We start from the raw sequence: 19937 nt of genomic DNA on the forward strand, positions 1-19937 counted from the left end.
GAACTGAGGCACTGAGAAAAAAAGTTAAAACGTTGTTCAAGTAGGCAATATTTCTTGACACGACAGCTGTTGCCTCAAGTGACATTGCCTACCGTGTTTCCCAGAGTGTCAGGCTTCTGTTCCTGCAAGGGCCAGTGTTGAGAAGGAAGTCTGGGACCTAGCTGGCGAGCAACGCAACCAGGAGCAGACGAGTGTGACAGCCCCAACACCCCCCCCCGCAGCCCCTGATCCCCTGATCCTTTCACCTGGAGATGGCAGCAATAGAGCGTCAGGCCTGCTTGCAGTGAGCTATGGGTTTGTGCAAGTGGCTAAGCACCGTCTGCATCTAGAGAGACTTAATTAGTGTACCTAAAGGAATACCTCTTCCCATATCAACCCTGGGTTAAGATCTCCTCTATCAGCCAATATGCTACATAACAGCAAAGGTGAGGGCTATCCCATCATCAGCACCTCAACCCCAGGAAAAGAGGTTCCACCCAGGCTTTTTAAATTCTTCTGAATTTCAGTTTTGTTTTTAAGGATTTTAGTTGTTACTAGTAGTAGTATGTGTGTACACAAAACTGAAAAGGGGTGATAGATAAAGGTTTTAATTAAATAAAATATAGGGATAATAATACTAACTTACCTTAGAGGGCTGTTGATGATTTTTAGTGCTAAACAAAATTGCTAAAGAAATGATGGTGATGATCGTGATTATAACAGAATAAGGATATTATGAAAATTATTTCTGTCTATCTCTGTCTACAATCATTTTAACTTCAGTAACACAAACATTTCACAAAAATAGTCAAACTTGTCAAAAGCAGATGGCCTCGGTCATCCTTCACCCCCAAACAGCACCATTATAGGAATGTAGAAATAATAATAATGGGGCTTTTGTTTGACTGATAACAGTTATTACACTTCTGTCATCATATTCCCAAGTTTTGACCAAGAATAATTTCCTTCTTTATTTAGTTTTAAAGAGCCGTTCAGAAAATGTGTAAAGGACAATAGAATTTGATTGGAGAAAATATGAGAGCATAATGCACTTGTATAATAATGGAGGGCAACAAGAATAACTAGACAGATAAGAGTCTATAGCTATAACAGAAAGATTATTGGTAAGGCAAAATAACCAAAGGATGATTCCCCCCCCCTTTATTCTCCATCAATGTACCATATCTAGGGTGACGATCGCATGAAACTCCCAAGCCCAAATGACAGCAAGTTTTTCCAGAATCTTCTGGATGAGGGAGACCTGGAAGACATGATGGATGCTGAAGAATACCTAGTTCCTCAGGCATTTAACATTCCTCCACCCATCTATACATCCAGGGCAAGAATGGACTCCAACAGGGTAAGAGCAAACAATGATGTTAAACCAGAATCAAATGCACACAAAGCCAACTGGCAAAGTCATCCGCAGACTCAGTTTAAATATCACGTTCAATGAAGCCCACATTTCCCTAAGAAATGGAAGCACAAAGGGAACTCATTATTAATACTAGTGTTATTTATATTTGTCTTGTTAGAAGTTTACTTCAAAAAGTCTCTAAGCGACTTGTAGGAAGGTTCAGAGCAAGAAAGGCACAACATACAAAACAACACATTTCAATAAAGTGGTTCCAACAACCCATAAACAGCTTACTCCTGAGTAGGTGGGTGTATGGCTGCAGCCTCAGGAAGACACTTCATAGCTGTTTCCCAGAAGCGTGGAGAGAGGGCCGATGAACATGGCTCACATTGACACATACATTCAGCGAAGATCGATACACTGACTTAAGACCTGGATGTGCCAGTAACATGTCATCCTGCCTGTCTGCAAGGACACTAAATGCATTCATGAGTTCAACTAGCTCTCTCCATATAAGCATTTGTATCTATTTTAACCAGGTGTATGTTTTCCTTGATACAAAGGGTCAAATTCAACATAGCACCAAATTTTTATTATTTTTATTTATTTAAATGAAAACCAATATAAAATGAAAACAAAAACCACAAAATACTGGTATAAATACAAAGCCGTTTGACACACCTCACCCACTAAAAGAGGCCAAGGGTCTAAGTGGCCTGGGATGGTGCCCAGCATGCCTCCCTGGGGAGAGCATTCCATCAGCGGAGAGCCACCACTGAAAAGGCCCAGCCTCCAGACCTCCCTTGGAGAGGGCAGATGATGATCACAAGGTCCAGGCTGGTTCAAATGGGGACAGGAGGTATTGAGGTCTTGGAAACTAATTGGTAGCCAGAGCACTCATGCCAGAATTGCTTTTATATATCCTGACTGTCTTGTACTGGTTGGGAATCTGTGCATCAAATTCTTCCCCAACTGTAGTTAGTTTCTGAACTATATTCAAAGGCAGCCCTATGTATAACATGTTGCCTAGATGTTACCAGGGCTAGTGAACAAAATTATTTAGCTGTAAACAATCCTAAGTAATAATTTGCACAAATGTATTGTGAGCAAGCCACTGAAAGGTAAGTATGCTTTAATCATGACGGTTTAACTTCATGTTTAACTGGGAGTACAACAGAGCCGCTTCTCCACTGATGCAGGAGATCCCACTGCCAGCACTTTCCCAATACACTCAAGGAAGGCAGCAGTGGTGGGCATTTTGCACTCCTTGTTAGGAGTTTATTGGGCAGTGGTTTTCAAACTGGTCTTGATATGTTCCTGGAAGCGTGTCTGTAGAGCGTGCATGGTTGTCTCATGGGGGGGGGGGGCTCCATTGCTGGTTTCCCTAACTGAAATACAGTTGGCTGTGGACTGAGAAAGAAGCTCTTTCAGCAATGCAGTTTAGGACCATTTGGAAGATAAAGAGGAGTAAAGAGGCAGTTGGAGCAGTTGGATGGAGGAGAGCTGAATAGGATCCTTCTATGCATGTGGGGGCAGGTGCGTCTCACCTGAAGCTCCTTCAAAACCAGAGGGGAGGATTAGCAGAAAGAAAAATGGGCTGGCCCTACACCCTTTGGGGTCAGACCTTGTGTACTTTTGGCTCCGTGTCTCTTCACCACTAATACTATAGGATTACTATTATATATTTATTTATACCCTGCCTTTTTTCCTTGATGGGACTCAAGTCGGCTTAAAGATAAAAATAAGAACTGCTAAAAGTATAGAAAAAAATTAGCAAACAATTAAGCATTGATAGAATTAAAACTATATACATATACAAAATCTGTTTAAAACATACAAATAATTAGAATAAAAACAGCACGGCCTCTTCATTGAAAGCAGTCCGTTCTCAAAAGCCTGTTGGAACAAGGAAATTGGAAGGACAACAAGGAGGAGGGAGCCAGTCTAGCTTTTCTAGGGAGGGAGTGCCAAAGTTTGGGCGTAGCCACCGAGAAGGCCCTCTCCCTCCCCAACCTTCCATGAGGTCCTCAGAAGGAAAAAGTTGTCCCCCTCTCAGCTAAAGGCCCCAAGTAGCAGGGCTCAGAAAGGGCCAGCCATAGAAAGCAGTACTGAGCTAGAAGGAGCCAGTGGTCTGGCTTCCTGTGTTCATAGAAGTCCCTTTTAGAATAACATACACTTTCAGAATTAAATAACTGGTGGTTGAAGGACGTAAACACAAAGCCAGTGAAATGCATTTAAAACTCAGTCCACGTGTTTCCCCTGAAATTCTGTTTCCTTTTGGTAACTTGGATATACCCTTGTTTGCTCTAATGAACATTAACATTAAATGGGCCCATTATAATTGGCGCTATTATCATGAATGGTGAATAAATTGATGCAGCTTAAGCAGTTTATGTTCATTGTTACTGGAAAATTAAATTTTATGGCAAAGTTTCTGTGCTCTTTAGTAAAGCAGGCATGGAAAGTTGACATCTAAAGGGTCTGGAACTCTTTCCTAGAGATTAAATTTTTTATCTAAAATAGGAATAAAAATGAATGTCTCATTAAACTATCCCATTAGTTGAATGGATTTTTTAAAAAAGAAAGAAAAAGAAGGAATTTCTTTGCCAATGCTGGCACCAGGATTTGGGGGGCTCTTAGGCCCTTATCTCCCTGAGTCCCATTAGCTTGAATGAAGGACACAGAGAACATGATCTCGTGGCCCCTCTGGCCTTGTTCTGTCCTCCGTGCAAAGGCACTGCTGGTCAGTGGCCTTTTTGGCTGGTCTCTGAGCCACAACAAATTCCTGCCCCTTCCACTCTCTGGTGCCAGCCTTCTTCCTGCCCTTTGTACATGGAACAAATCCCACTTATTGGGTGTGAAGCAGAGAATAAAACTCTACGTTAGAGAGAAAGTGCTATGATGAGGTATTGTGGTCGTGGTAGTCTTTCATGTTGATTGTAATTTTGATGATTGTTTTGCATGCTTTGCATGCAGAAGGTCCCAGGTTCAAATCATGGGGTTACCAGTTATAAGAATCTCAGGTGGCAGGTGATGTGGGAAGCCTTTGCCGGGGACCCTGGAGCACTGCTGCCAGTCACTGTAGGCAGTCCGGGATAGATGGACAAATAGCCTGGTTTAAGGCAGCTTCCAATCTTCCTATTTTAAGTTGTAAAGCATTAGAGGGCAATAGATGTGAAGGTCTGACAAGGGCTGCACTGTCTAAGTAACCTCTTACTTAGAGTCAGTTCTGTCAGGTTGCCTCTCGATAGCTGCTTTTCAGTTTAACTAAAGTTAGCAAACTGTAAGTCTAAAATTCTAATTTTATTTTTTTTATGCTCTCACTCTTGAACTGGATAGAGCTACTCACAAGCCCACATAATCAACAAACCAGCAACTTCAAGGACAAACCAGCACTGACAAGAACAGGCTGACTAGAGCCTTTCTACCCGAAGGGCTTGGTTTTTTTACTTGCAGGGTAATTTGCTTTAAAAAAAAAAAAGTTAAAGCCTTCAAAAATGTGATCCTCCATCTTATCACCTTAGGATTCTAGTTGAAGGGCCATGGTTTAGGAGTAGAACATATGCTTTGTGTGTAAAGGATTCCATGCACTGTGATGTTGTTTCTAAAGTGTAAGGCGCTGTATATATTCATTTAAAATCCCAAGTTCAGTCCACGGCATCTCCAGGTAGTGCGAGGAAAGATCCCTGTCTCACAGCCTGGGGAGCCACAGCCAGACCGTGTGTCAACTATGCAGTGCTGGGCTAGACAGACCGATGGTCTGAGTTGTAGAAGGCAGCATCCTGGCTCCCCTCAAACTTTGACATCTACGAGGCCCAGGCAACCGGCACGAGAGCAGGAGGCTTATTACAGGCCACTGTGATGACTACTTTGATAGCACACGTGGCGGAAATGCATGTGCGAGCAGTATATAGCACAAGCCACAAACCAGCACAATGTTGTGGGTTTCCTTCCTGAAGAGAAAAATGGCACTGTCTGAATTGGCCTGAACAATCTGGTGTGAGAAGAACTGGGGTGTGTGTAAGTATAATACATAATCATATATAATCTATATAAAGGAGCCATATATATTTTTACTGCAATACTATGGAGGAAAATATATTTTTGCTAAAACCCAGGAGACTGCCTTCCTCATTATTCCCTGTTTTTCTTAAGGAATAATCAGTGATAGTATAGGAAACAAAGGCAGGGGCCCAGGGGTGAAAATAACATTTAGATTTAAAATGTTAATGATTATTTTCTCTCCAAATCTTTCTTTCATTCTTTTTTGTAAAGTAATATTACCAGTAGATTCCCCAAACTCTTCTAACACCTGAAAAATAGAACATTTCATCAAGACAACCATTCTTTCCTTTAAGAGGCCAGGAGTGCCCGTTTATGGGTTTCTTTAACCCCCCCCCCAACAACTGTAATAAAATTGGGGAGATTATAATCAACTTTCTATTCACATGTCTAGGCTGGCTTCTCGCTGCCCCCCCCCCCCCCCCGCAGATCCATCTCTAAGAGCTCCCCTGTTCAGGCCAGTCAACATGCTGTAATGATTGCTGCGCTAAAGGCTTTGGAGAAGATGTGCTCTATTTCATTCTCAATGAGGGCTGATGGCTTTTGAGAGGCTCAGAATATCCTTTGATTACTGTGTAAAGTAGACTGGGGGAAAAACAGGGAAAGGAGGGAAGGGGCAGGTGTAATGCGTCCATGGACCCTTTTTTGTGCTTCCAACCCATCTCCTCCTCGCAGCACATCACAAACATGTTACCTTTTTGATTCCCTCTTGAGGAATTTCCCCCCACTCTAAAGTTCAGAACTCCAATCCTACTGCAGTATCACACAGAGCTTGGTTTCACTGCCAACTCCAGGGCCTAAAAATATAGGAGCCTGGCAATGTATGGCCCTTGAGACATGACAAGGCTTTTCGTTTTGTTTTAAATTTAGACAGGATGGGAGGATCAGAGAGGCAGTGTGAAGCAGTTGTTCTCAAACTTTTTTTCCTTTGGGCTACACTTTCAGAATAAAAATTTCCTCATGCCACATTAAAAAAATAAAAATGCAAGGGATTATGCAAACTGGAAAAAGATGTGAGGGGTTGCAAAAGAGTGGGAGTGTCACTGTAGCAGAATCTCCAACCATAATATCCAATCCAATAGACTCCCAGCAGTAAAGGAATATCACTGTCAAGAGCGACCGTAGCCGCAGGCCTGCCAGGGGCTTTCATGGAGACCCCGAGAGCCAAGAATATGACACCCAAGTCATATACTTCCATGCTGAGGATGTCCACACAGTAGCCAGGCCCAGAATTAATTAATTCTTCCATTTATATTCCATTTGCCCTCCAAGGACCTCAAGGCAGCAGACGCTATTCTTCGCCCTATTTGAACCTAGTTCTACCCAGTTCTCGCTTCCCTGAAACTCTTCAGTAACTCTCATTCCCATGCGTAGGAGTGGCAAATCTCCCCTGTGACATCTTTCTGCTCCCCTTGCGTGCAGGATTACAGCCCTGCAGCAGCAAAGGAAACCACACACCCCTCACTAGCATGCACAGGCCCAGACAACTGGCGTCAGTCACCCTAGGACCTGAATCTTCTGGCCCCACAAACAACCTGCAGGCGGACACTCCTTTGACAGGTGCACGCACACACCAGCCATGCGCCGGAGCAAATGCGTGCATTCCCGTCACAATGCCCTCCCAACTCCATGGCTTGGGAGCCCTGCTGGGAACGGGGAAGAGAAACACTAGGGGAGGCGTGGGGAGCCTTTGGACCTCTGTTGCTGAACTGCAGCTCCCATCTGCCGCAGCAAGCACAGTCGGTGGCCAGGGATATGGGAGTCGTACTTGAGCAACACCACCCAGAGGGCAAAGGTTCCCCACACCTGTGCCAGGATATCATGCTCACAGGGTGCGGTCATGAGAGTTCCCTGGTATGACAGTATCTTCAAATGCAGTTGCGCCACCGATTTGTATAATAGTATTATGCTACTGGCAGAGTTATTTTCCTTTCCTTTCCCAGTGATCCCTAGAATTGAAGCTACTTCAACACCTTCACTGAGCCATCCACGATGACCCCGAGGTCTCATTCCTGGTCACTCCCTGCCATTTCAGGCCCAGGAGCCATATATGTGACGTTAAAATTATTACCCCAACTTGCATCATTTTACACTTGTTTTACATTGAATTGCATTTACCGTTTTGCCACCCATTCACCCAGTTTGGAGAGATCCTTTTTGAGCTCTTCATAATCGTTCTTGGTTTTAACACCCCTGAACAATTTAGTATCTTCAGCGAACTTGGCCACCTGCCTGCTACCCAATAACTCTCAATGGTTTATGTACAAATTAAAAAGCGCAGGTCCCAATGCCAATTCTTGGGGACTCTGCTTTCTACATCTCTCTATTGGGAGAAGTTACCATTTGTTCCATTGCTTGCTGCCACTTACCCAATTCCTGATCCAGAAGAAGACCTTTCCTCTTATCTCTGGGCTTTACCACTCCACATCTTCATTGGGTGGGCATAAACCAAGGATGGGATTGCATTTTTAATCTCATCATAGATCTGGCTACAATTTCCTTAGACTAGCTTCTGCAACTCAGCACATTCAGTAACATTGAGGAAGTGGAAGCTAATGCACTTGGCTGCATGCATGCGCCTCCTAATAGCGCCTCCAGTTTTACCTCGAAATCTTTGTGGCTTCAAATGCATGGTTTACTTGACTTTCTGCAGTACTGTTTTATTCTGGATTGCTTTATTTGAGGTATTAATGTGTTGTAAATGGCTTTGAGATCTTTTCTTAAAATATATAAAGCGGTATAGAAACAAAATGAATAATAATAAAAATAATAATTTAAGGGGGGAAATTAGGACAAAATAGGAACAGGGATAGCTAACAGAAGCAAGCACTTCTCCTTGAAAACAGAGTCAGGGTGTATGAAATAGTGGAAGCATTCCCAGTGCTACTGCCACTGTGGTCAGCGTATGACAGTTTCTTTGATTGGAAATATATTTAATGTAATGCATCACCACCTTCGCCGGCCCTCTGTGACAGCCTGCGAGAGTGGAATAAGGGAGCCAGAGGCCAACTGGTCAGCAAGTCTCTTTGAGTCTCTGTTCCTGTTCCCCTGGAGTCCTACTCCTCAGTCCTGACCCAGCACCAACCAGGAGAGTAAGGCTGCTCAGGTGCTGTGAGGTGGAGAGTGGGGAGGGTCCTGCTGTTCCTGCCCCCCCCCTACTCAGATTGGCAAGATCAGGCATGGAGCTCAGGAGCTGCCTGGCTGTGGCCTATTTCTTGCAATTAGTGCTCAGGGAATGGCGAGCCATGGACACACTCCGCCACTCCCCCTTGTTTCTCCCCCCACAGCCTGCTGGCTCCTTATCTAGCTCATTATTTCTTTCATGAAAAGAATGCAAAAACATGCAGGGAAGTCCTTTCCCCTTTGCTTTATTCATATATTCCATTTTGCTATGCCTCTTTTTTGGGGAGTGGGGGTGGGAAATGTCCCTGTCTCCTTTGGATGTGGATTGAAATATCCTTCTTTTAGGGTGGTTTTTTTGGTTTTTGTTTGCCTAAGCAAGGCAGCGTCTGTCTGCTTTTTGTTCCATATTCAGAAGAAAACAATGTGGCTCTTGGGAAGAGGTGTGGGTCCCCTCCAGGGAGCTTTCTCCAATTTGAATTTCAGTTCAGTTCAGATCTGCTGTAAATACCAGCCTGTTCCTTTGAAATATTTGCTCTGAGCTGATGGGACGGCTCTGCATTGTATTTTCTATCTGCTTTTCCACTTGGGTATCTGTAGGATATTACACACATCCACTTGCATAAACCAGCTGTCCTTATTCCACACAGAGCTCTTTCTGAAATCTTTCAACTTAGTGGAGCAGCCATATCGTCTTGCCAGGGTAGGAGGACTTGGTTCATTGACTTTTCCTGACATGCTTCCTATTAATTGTTTCTGTGGATTAGAGTTTAGGAGCTATGGCCTAACATTTCTTAAATGGTCAAGCAGAGCACCTGAGAGCTGCTTGGGCTAAGTGCCACACACTTCCCCAAAGGTTGCATTGCTCAGGAGCCGAGCTCCACATCGTGCAAAATGCTGAACCAAACAAAATCAAGCCGAGATTTACAATAATGCAAATACTGGTGCAGACGCCATTGATCCAAATAATTCAGGAATTTAGGTTCCTCAAAATTTTCACTTTAACCCCCTCCCTGTCACTTTTGTGGAAATACTGTAGCCTTCCTCCACCTGTTTCCTTCCAGAGGTTTTCGACTATTACTTCCTTCTGCTCCAGCCAGCAAGACCAACGGTTAGGGATGATGAGAAGTGTAGTGCAGAACACCCCGAGGGCACCATGCAGAGGGAGCCTGAAACCCAACATGAAACCCCACAAGCAAGTGTAGGGGAATCCGGAAGACAGATACATAGTCTAGGACAAATGCCCCCTAGGCAAGGAGCATCTCACTCTTTTGTCTTATTTCATATATAGCACATTTGAAGAGTTGATGCAGGATTATTTCCTGCTGCAGAAGATGACAAATTTGTATGCAAGGATCAGAAACTGTGCATTTATTTATGCCATGTGAACTGGCACCCCCCCCCCCCATGCTGGCCATCTGCCCCTAAATCCAGCCTTGGAATAGGTCTCTTGAGTGGCTGTTAGCCATGACAGCCAAACAGAACCTCCACATTCAGCACATTCTTACGTCTACAAAAGAGTGGCTATTCAGGGTGGGGCGCATACCCCCATTTACACTCCCAACAACGCCGTGGGGTAGGTTAGGCTGAGAGAATGGTTGACCCAATGAGTTTCACGGTGAAGCAAAGTACAGTATAGAACCTTATGGTGTCTCCACATTACTCTGCATCTAGTGTGCTCCCACTGCTAGTTTTCAAGGCTGAATTCACATACGCCATATCAGTCCTGTCGTTTCCTGACAAATACAGCTCTATAATGTGTTTTTCTCAAACCAACTTCAGTCTGAATAGAAAACCGGATATGGAATGATCAGTGATATGAACATTTGAGGCGGTCATCACGCATCCGCAGATACATACATGGATGAGAGTTTCATGAACAGGAGTTCCAGGAGGGATTGCATGGGCACAGAAGGGGGGGGGGAATGATGTTCATTGGGTGAAGCCATCCCCACCCCACCTATGATGTCAACAACACAGTGCAAAGGAGAGGGAGGGAGGTGCCTTGCTGAATTTTAAGCTGCTAATCTGAATCTGAACCCTGAGATTTCACAGGGACACATCTAATGATTTCCTTGTCAATTAAAGCCTTAGGTGCCTGGTTCCATTACCTCATTTATCTCTTCTGTATATGCAAATTTTGTTTATCAATTTTGCAAATTAGGGCAAATATACTGCCGGACACGCAGGACTTAATTGTTCATGAGATACTGAAGCAGGCATAGGAGGGTGAGAAATCCTGGCAGTCGGGAGCTCAGATCCTTGTCTTTGCTCGTTTCAGTAGTGCATATCTTCATACAGCTCCACTGAAATAGTCATTCTTTAACCTTTGCTGAGAGCCCTCTCGTCTAGTGTGAAATTAGCAGGCAATCAAATACTATCCCTAACAGAAAGTGACACCAATTATGCAGTCACTTTTCAGATGTGTCTGTATCCCCCAACAGCTTCAGAGCAGCTGAACAGCAAATGTTTGTGCAAAAGTACAAAGCTAGGGAGTACAAGGTTTGCAGCAGCGATGAATGAGAGCTGTGGACGCTTGTGTCCTGAAGACGCCCCCCCAATGCTAGGTGGTAAGCGTCAGAGGCACTGATCTCCTGTGTTTCCAGCTGCCTCAAAAGCAGCAAATGCAGCTTTGAAGGAGGATTCTTTTTCCTATCGCCACAGGGAGGACGTGTCGCCATGCAGGAAGGGAAGCAGCGAGAGAAACCCGCCCTGAATGATAACGGGGACAAAGCTCTGATCCAAGGCAACAGAGTATCATGGGAGGGGCCATGCAGAAGAACAATTTGGGTGGCTGTTCCAGTGCAGACTGAAGTCCTGATGCAAACGCACGGACATGTGCTTTAGCCCCATTGTTGCACTTCTTAGGCTTTCAGCTCAGCAGCAATTGCATTTCCTGACCAAAGTGACATTTCCCTACAAGACGTAAAACATGTGTCTGTTTCCTGGATGAACCTGGGCAAATATATGCTCCAGCGCTGCTGCTCAAAAAGCTGTCCAACAACACTTCTTGGGTGTAACAGAGATCCAAATTCTAGGAGCCTAGCCATGTGCTGGGAAGGGCTGGGGCTCAATGGGAGAGCATATGCTTTGCATGAAGGGCCCACATAGACTCCCAGACATCTCCATGTGAGAGTGGGAGAGACCCCCCCCCCCGAGGGTTGTTGCCAGTCTGTGTAGAGACAATACTGAGCCTCAACAGTTTAACTCCGTATGAGAAGGCAGCTTCCTGAGGGGATCTTATTGACTTTTATGGACCTAACAGCAGCATGGTAAACAACCAAAGTAGCAACGTTCCTCAGGGTAATCCCTCAAAACATATTGCAGTACCTTTAGCACATATATTTCACCATGAGCTTTTGTGGACTAGAATCATGAATGGCGCTGATAGTGATATTTAAGGAACATATAACTTGATGATACGAGCACAGTAGTAGGACACTATTGACCCCAGAAAAACAAAGTAGGTAAGATGCCTCTGTAATAAAACATTGCAGTGGGATGTGTTTCTATCTCGCCGCTCCATTGCATTCGCCCTCCCCCAGGTTTTCCTCCTCCCCAAACAAAAGTCAGCATTCTGTGCATACTGAGCATGCTCAGTTCTTATTGGCCTGTTTTGCTCTCACCCAACCCCCCACCAATTTTGGGTGTTTTTTTTTGGGGGGGGGCTAATGTGAATGTGCCCAGTCCTCCATTGAGTTCTATGGGCTGCCCTTGTTTCTTCCCCTTGCTCCTCAGTGTGAACCAGGAAATAACCTATCCAGACCATAACATGTTTCTCTCTACACATCCCGCCCAGCCACTCAGTTCCCACTCCCATCTTGTTTACACTCACTCCCCTTCTTGCACTGAAGTCCCTGTCCCATTCAATAGAATGGAAAGGTAGTTAATTATAAGTTTAAGCTTATATTAACTAAAATTTGTAGTCCGGTCGGGTAGATAATAGCCTGCCAACAAAGGTGCTGCTTTGATTTTAAGATGGCTACATTTGCCTTTAATATTTTAGGCACTTTATAAATGATACAAGAGCTGGGAAAAGGATCAGTGAAGTTACCATGGGTGTGGGGAGGGCAAGCAAACTCTGGCTCCTGAACTGGACAGGTGGAACAGAATTGGAGGAGAGCAGTTCATCTTTAGCAACGGCTTCACAGTTATTCCTTTTTCCTCCCTTAAGAAACCCGATCTCCCTTACCAACCTGCTGTCACAGTGGCCATAGCAAGATGTCTTCAGTGCCCAGCCACCATTTTCTTGTCCCACACTGCCCCAGGCAAAGCTCTCTTTTTACTATTTAGTATCACCATCGTTTGTTGGTTTACAGTGCTAAAGGTTAATCATCACCCCCTGGATTTCAGTGTCTTGGTTTTGCTACGTGGGAGCAGTGCCTTGGCAACTGGGTTCCACTTCCTACCAGCCTTTGTGGGAGCACACACCCCAGGCATGCAGCGCCTCTGTTTCCTAGCCTGTCCAAAGCATTGCATAGTAGTAATTCAAGAATATTGGTTCAGCCTGTTGCTTCACTCAATACCAACCCTTCCCCTGCCAATACATAATTTTCTAGCTGGTGAGAAATTATTCACCTTTCCCTCCAGAACCCACACTCACAATCAAGAGAAGGCGGATGGAGAGGGGGCGGGAATCTGGACTCCTTTTTGTTTTTTTGTCTTAAGTACAAACAGGTATTTTTGAGGCTTCCAAAATTATGGCATTGCATTGTAATTAGGAAGCAACTTAACGACATTTAAGAAACAATTATGTTGCATTTAATCTGTGCTTCAGCTGTTTCCTGGCATTCTTTTTTTGGAATTGTGACTATGGCACTTTTATCATTTAATGACCAAACACACACACAAAAGCTGAAGCAGGAGTGTAGAGCTTGGCAGGTCACTGACTAAACGTTGTGATGGTGAATATGCCCCCTGCAGTTGTCTGAACCGTCTTTAAATAGCAAGTATGTAGTGATGTGGGGAGCACAGTCAGGATGAAGACTGGTTAGCACTGCAGCCCCAGCGAAGAACCTCCCTCCCCACAGCTCTTATTTGGCATGGGAACCATCAATTCATTTCCTCACAAATCATCATGTTTTCAAAAGGTTTATGCAACTAGTAGTGGTACCTTTCTGAAAGGCGATTCAAACAGTGAAGAAGGAAGTCCACAGAGAACTTTGAGCCACCTGAGAATGCTTCTGGTGGATTAAGAGCAAATGGCAAGCTCTGCTGGACCAAAGGGCTTCTACTCTAGGATTGGTTTCCAAAATGAGCTCAGCAACTGTCTGTCACTGGAGGTAATAGAGCCATCAGAGGTAGTAGTAACCATGGAAGGCTTTGTCCTCCATGGATTTCACGAGTCCCCCTTGAAAGATGTCCTAGTTGGTGTCTGGCACTACACCTTATGGTATTGAATTCCATAGTGTACATTCTGTAGTTGTCAGAGCATGAATCTATGTGTGGAAGCTTCCTTTCATGTGGAAAGTTAGCATGCCAGGGAGAAGATTGCTAGGGTAGACTTCTCCCTTATATGTTCAAGCAGCTTTTGGCATTCTGGACTCTTCTTTTCCCATGAAAACTACACTGTGTTCTCTTCCTGCAAGTCTGAGTAAGTTCTCAGTTTTTGACCACACCAAATGCATTAATCTGTGCATATTTTCTTGTACTCCTGAAGGTTTCTCAATGAAGACTACTGCTTTGCTTGTACCCTATATCCTATCCCCGTTTCTTAAAAAGCAATCACCCGAGTTTGAAAGTCAGCCTTCAATTTATTTTATGAATGGAGACTACAAATTTGAAAGAAATGAATTTTGTGAAAAAAGCAATGCTATTGTTTAAAAGTTATTAAATGAGTTATTACATGGTAGTTCTGTGCACAGTGAAGCCACAGAAGCAAACACCTTATAAATAATCATCCTGAAGTTTATTTGCCTACTGCTCTTCAAAATTATGCCCAAAGCAGCTCACAAGAGAACAGTAAACAAACCATCAATATATAGGTACAACAAAACCATAAGTATTCCAAGTGCATTTCACAAATGTAGTATTTTCCCCCCTCCCCATATGTCATTTGTTTAAATGAAAAATGCAAGGAAATGTTTCCCTAGCTGGCAGGAGGGTTAAGTGTTCTCAGGGCCAAAACTAAGATTTTGGCTTATCCAGGACCTGAAACCGATGAAAGACCCTAGGCACCATCAGCAGCCATCTTTGTAGTTGGACTCACACAGACTTTATATTATATCAAGGCTTTATACCAGGGTTAAAGAGAGGCTCCACAGGACTTTTTTGGGGGGGTCACGTCATTAGAATATGACACTAATTATTCTGCTACTTGCTTACTTATGCAACCCTATTGCCTGGGACTGTTAAGAAACAGTGGTCTGCTAGCAGACTCATAAAATGAAATCTCCTTGAGACAACTCTGCACTTCACAGATCTGTCAGGAAGCTCGCTAGGTGTATAAGTCTTTATGCAGGCTGCTTGTTGAGCAATGCATAGCAGGAATTGCTGCTTGTCTGGAAAAGCTGCTTCCACAACAATAATCCTGATCTTTTTCTGCCTTCTTTCTAAAATAATACCAGTAGTATTATTCATTAAAATGTGTATTGCAGCACCTAGAATCATTTATCCTCACAGCACTGCTGTTTGTGAGGTAGGTTGGTGTTATTGTTACTGACAGTAAATCTCACTCTGAGAAACTCTTGGGGAATGTCTCCTCTCCCCAGAGAAACTGAGTGAAATGACTCTCCTCAGTTTGTTTGCCCACAAGTAGGATGCCGGATTTTGAGAGACCTTCTGCACACACAAGTCAACTTTTGGTGTATGACCTGGTTGAGAAGAATATTTGGGTGAGAAAATGAAGAGATAAGCCACCGGGGGCAGGGGGTTCCCCGCTTCTCATCCATGCATCATGTTTGCTTTGTAATCCAGACTCTACCACTGACCTTACCTTCTTGATTGAGGCCACCATCACACCTAGTTTGGCCCTGTAGTCTGTTTACTGTAGTACAGAACAAAGATGCAAGTAGTATCAAATCATTACAAAGGAAGAGACTATTAGAAGGATGGTGAACATCAATAAGTGATGAATGAAAACAAAGTGGGCCATTCTTCTGCATCTGAATGGATGTTGACAGAATTTCATTTAGTGCCCTCTTGACCCTTGAAACATAGAATCGTAGAGTTGGAAGTGACCACGAGGGGCATCTAGTCCAACCCCCTCCCTGCCATACCGGACTCTTTTGGCCAACGTGGGACTCGAACTCACAGCCTTGAGATTAAGTGTCTCATGCTCTACCAACTTGCATTTCAACCCCAACCTGAAAAAGGGTTGAAGCAGAAGAGAACTGTATGGCAGAAAGAGTGGGGAGACTGCCAAGATGGACTCATGCCACATACTCCATTACATGAATCATTTTACATCCTAAATGCTGCTTAGGAAACGTAGTCTGGTTCTGTGGTATTGTTCTCTGTGTGTGTGTCTCTCTGTCTCTCTGTCACACACACCTGAAAATATTTACTGATAGAAAAATCTGAAAACGGTATCAAGAAGTCGGGTTGCATATTCCCTGGCTATTACCACATTAGGTTTTTTATGCCACTTTAAATTTTTACTATTTGAAAACCTGTCTGAGGACAGTTCTGCTTGTGTGTTTGATAAATATTTGCCACATAAGAGATTCTGACAATTCGGTCCTTGCTTTCTTTTCATTCTTGGGCAACAAACCCATCCTTTTTAGATCAGGTGGGTCAATAGTTGGTGACGTTCCATGTGACTCTTGGTTTGAGGACAAAAGCTGCATGCCTGCTACTCTTTGTGCAACTCCTTCCCATCTTTTCAGCCTTTTCTCAACCATTTCCCAGTCAAACCCTCCAGACCTTGAGTTCACGCAAAACTGCTTTTGGACCCCTTTCCCTAGGGAGTTTTCCCTGAGCATCAAGGGCTGAATTTGACTGAGATTTGAGTAAATCTCACCAATGTGCATGTTTTTTCTTCACTGATTCATGGAGCTCATGTGACTTCTTTTCATTCATGCGACCTCTTACTATATCCATCATTCCATTTTTCTTTCCTATTAGAGTGAAATTGGACACAGCCCTCCTCCTGCCTACGCCCCTATGTCAGGAGTAAGTATTTCCCAATCAACCTTCATCAATTAGGGGTTTGTCTGTATTTTTAAAAACATTTCATTCCTTCTCTTTTCTTTCTAAATTCCATCACGTGCCTCTCACCCATTTCCTCAATTCTAGTTCCAGAACTTATCATGTTCTTGAGGGACTGAGTGGTCTCTCTGATCTCAGTGGAAATTCTACTCAGAGCTTGGAACTCTACAAAATAAAACATCACCAGGGTTTAATATCTGCTTCAGAATAAGTTCCTATTTTACCTTACTGTCCGGTGTTGCTAATTCATTAGTCAGTTACGTTCTCAGCTTTCCTGATAACCAGAAAGTGTTATGATTTAAAACAAGGGAGTACAGACGGGCTAGGAAGCCACTCTCGGGCCTAAATGCATCTTGCTGGGGGGAGGGGGAGACCCCTGTAAGTTTGGATGTGCTACTTGCATTTCTCATTAAATTAGGGGTGTGTGCAGGAGTGGCACCGCTTGTGGCAAAATGGGAAGTGCCACCCTGCCCTGCTGCCACTTTCTGCACCACCCACCCCTGCCGGCAGAGGAGCAGTGCTGGCACTGGTGTCAAATTCAGATGAGGTCTCGCATGATCTGCAAGATTCCACATGATTTTGGTGAGATCTCACCTAAAATGGGCACCAGTGCTGACAGCGGAAGCAGCAGGGCAGGTAGGGTGCCCACAGGGATGCTGCCTCAGGGACTAGGGCCACCTGAGACAGAGGCCTTACCATGCCTAATGGATGTGCCGGCCCTGTGTGTGTGTGTGTGTGTGTGTGTGTGTGTGTGTCCATTCTGATCAGTTATCAGATACTGGAATGCCCCAAGGAGAGGTGCCCATGTCTTAATTTATAATTAATAGCTCTGAAGTTTGAAAAATCTTCCTTCATAAGTAAAAGAAGGTGACACATAACAGATGTCAATTGATTTTAAATTTGCTGTATTAAGATGTTTGTTTTCTGCTGGAAATGAAAGATAGGCAGTTTTCAATAGCTAGTTTAGATTATTCCCTTTTTCAGTCTCTCTCCAACATATGCAGAGGCAAGAGTCTGTGTTACTGATCCAAAAAGGTATGAATTTCAATACCAGTGCATTTTTAGTACCAAGTTCTTTATTAGGACATTGTAGCAGTTACAGAAAAAATATATAACGAATACCGGGGGAAATGGACATATAATACTAATAAACAGTACCTCATTAAACAAAATAATGGACAAGCACCAATAACTCCCCTCTGCAAAAAACCCAAACAACCCTTATTTGTAACAAATATAAGCTAAAGGGGATAGCACCTCTCAGAATACCCCCACGACCTGTTAAGTAAGAAAGAACACCTCTCAAACGTACAAGAACTAAGGCCCTATATAGGTCACAGTTGTATATAAAATCACTCTCTTTATATAGACTTAAAGTATGTGATGAAGCTACACACAAAATGACAGGAAGTACAATATAAGATCATCAGAAAATCTTATTTTATGATAATTTCTTGAGATGATGAGCTCCAAAAGTAGCAGGTAATTCCTGCAAGAGTAACTGATTAATAATCTCTAGAAGCCCACAAGAAAGAAGAAGAAAGTTATCCCCTATCCTTTTATGAAAGATTTCAACCATAGCCATATAAAGTTTATTTCTGAAAGAACAAAGATAATTCAACTATGCGTGCTACTTTACTAGATACTGTGCTGCAGTGCTTTTTTGTTGAAAAAATGAGGCTTGGTACTCATAAAAGTGCTTTGGGTACCAGCACAAAATGGCTGCCATGGGCAGCAAAAATAAGAGGCGCCAGTACTCTGCAGGTTTAGGCCCGGGAACAAAAGTGTTTCCAAAGTGTTTTGCCTAAAGCAAAATTCTGTGGCAAAAGTGGAATGACTGCCAATATGAACTGTCTAAGCAAAATTTGTGAGTGATGCTGATATGTACCTGTCTAAATTGTCACTGAGTTTTACCTAAAGGGAATTTTTTGGGTGATTTGGGAGGTTTCTGCTAGGGAGAAACATCTAAGGAATTGTAGGGAAAACAAAATGAATTTGGTAAAAGTGGCAGAATTTCTTGCAGTATATGCACGCACTCAAAAAACCACTGCTGAAGCCAGCCACTGGTGGGAATATGATGAGGCAAACAAGGAGAGATGATACTTGAAATGGTAATATATATATATTATTATTATTCAAGGGAGAGTACTGACATGTATGGTTCAGAAAGTTCTAAATGATTGCATTAAAAAGGAGTTTAACAGAATGTCAACCTGGAATTTTCTATTTTGCCCTCAGTTTTTGAATTTTTGGCAAAATTTTACTAGGTCTTCTGTAAGGTTTTTTCTTTTGAAGATGTGTGCTGTGATACTTGAGGTCTATTCTAATTGGAATACCAGGGAAGCATATCTGGAAAGGACATATCAAGTTGAACAAATAAATGAAAATAAAATGTAATATTATATGCACAAAAGCCCACAAGAACAATCGTTTATGAGTCTCTCGTATTGTGTTCTGTGTTTCTTACAGAACCAGTTTATCTACAGAGACGGCAGCTTGGCTACCGAACAAGTAATTCCTTTGCCATACCGAGCTGCCATGCCAAGCATAGCACCAGAACTTCCCATCATGCAAAGTGCTGCAGAGATCTGCGATGATACTTGCTGCAATGGCACCTTGCGGAAGCAAGTGGCCAGCCTTTCACAGGAAGACAGCATCACTCAGAGGTACAGCGCTGACCCAACAGTTTTTATACCTGAACGGGGGCCAAGAAACGAGCTGGATGAAGATGGATACATGACTCCAATGCCAGAAAAACCCAAAACAGGTATGTAGATACATACACGTGATAGCAATCATAAGGTTTTGGGTTTGGAATAGGACCTAAGCTGCATCTAAATGTTTTGAAGGCTAATTTCTAGTAGCAGCTTGGCTTCCAGAGGTGATTGATTATCAATATTTAAACCCCACTCTTTCTCTAAAGAGCTCCACCTCGATATAAGTTATAGGGCAAAGACAATACTAATAAAGGGATTTGTGCTGCACAAAGAGAAGGGGATATTTACCCAATAACATTGTGAGCTTAGCAAAAGATAAGGAGAGGTTAAATTTAGATAAATTAGAGTGTAAGAAATAAAGGGAGGTTACCCTGTGCAGATTTACAAGGCTATAAAAATATAGAGAGAAAAGTGACATACTCCTGATAATTCATTGCTTTTCTCCAAAGAAAAGAGTCCACTTCCGGTAAAATCACTGCGGGGCTTAACTTCAGTGACTTAGATCATATTTCAATGAGAAAGTAGGTTATCTTTATCTGAAGGATCCAGTCTCA

General features: G+C 43.3%; 1 protein-coding gene across 2 annotated transcripts in view; it reads left to right on the forward strand.

Annotated features, from left to right (window-relative positions):
- Positions 1–19937, forward strand: part of ERBB4 (erb-b2 receptor tyrosine kinase 4) — a 796937-nt gene that overhangs the window by 773461 nt on the left and 3539 nt on the right. For both annotated transcript variants that reach the window (XM_083472043.1, XM_083472044.1), the window contains 3 exons: positions 1169–1339; positions 16583–16630; positions 19136–19433. In XM_083472043.1, the coding sequence (XP_083328169.1) occupies positions 1169–1339; positions 16583–16630; positions 19136–19433 (517 nt within the window). The remainder of the gene's footprint in view (positions 1–1168; positions 1340–16582; positions 16631–19135; positions 19434–19937) is intronic.

This window comes from Podarcis liolepis, assembly GCF_965112155.1.
Source record: "Podarcis liolepis genome assembly, chromosome: 1".
Lineage (NCBI taxonomy): Eukaryota > Metazoa > Chordata > Lepidosauria > Squamata > Lacertidae > Podarcis > Podarcis liolepis.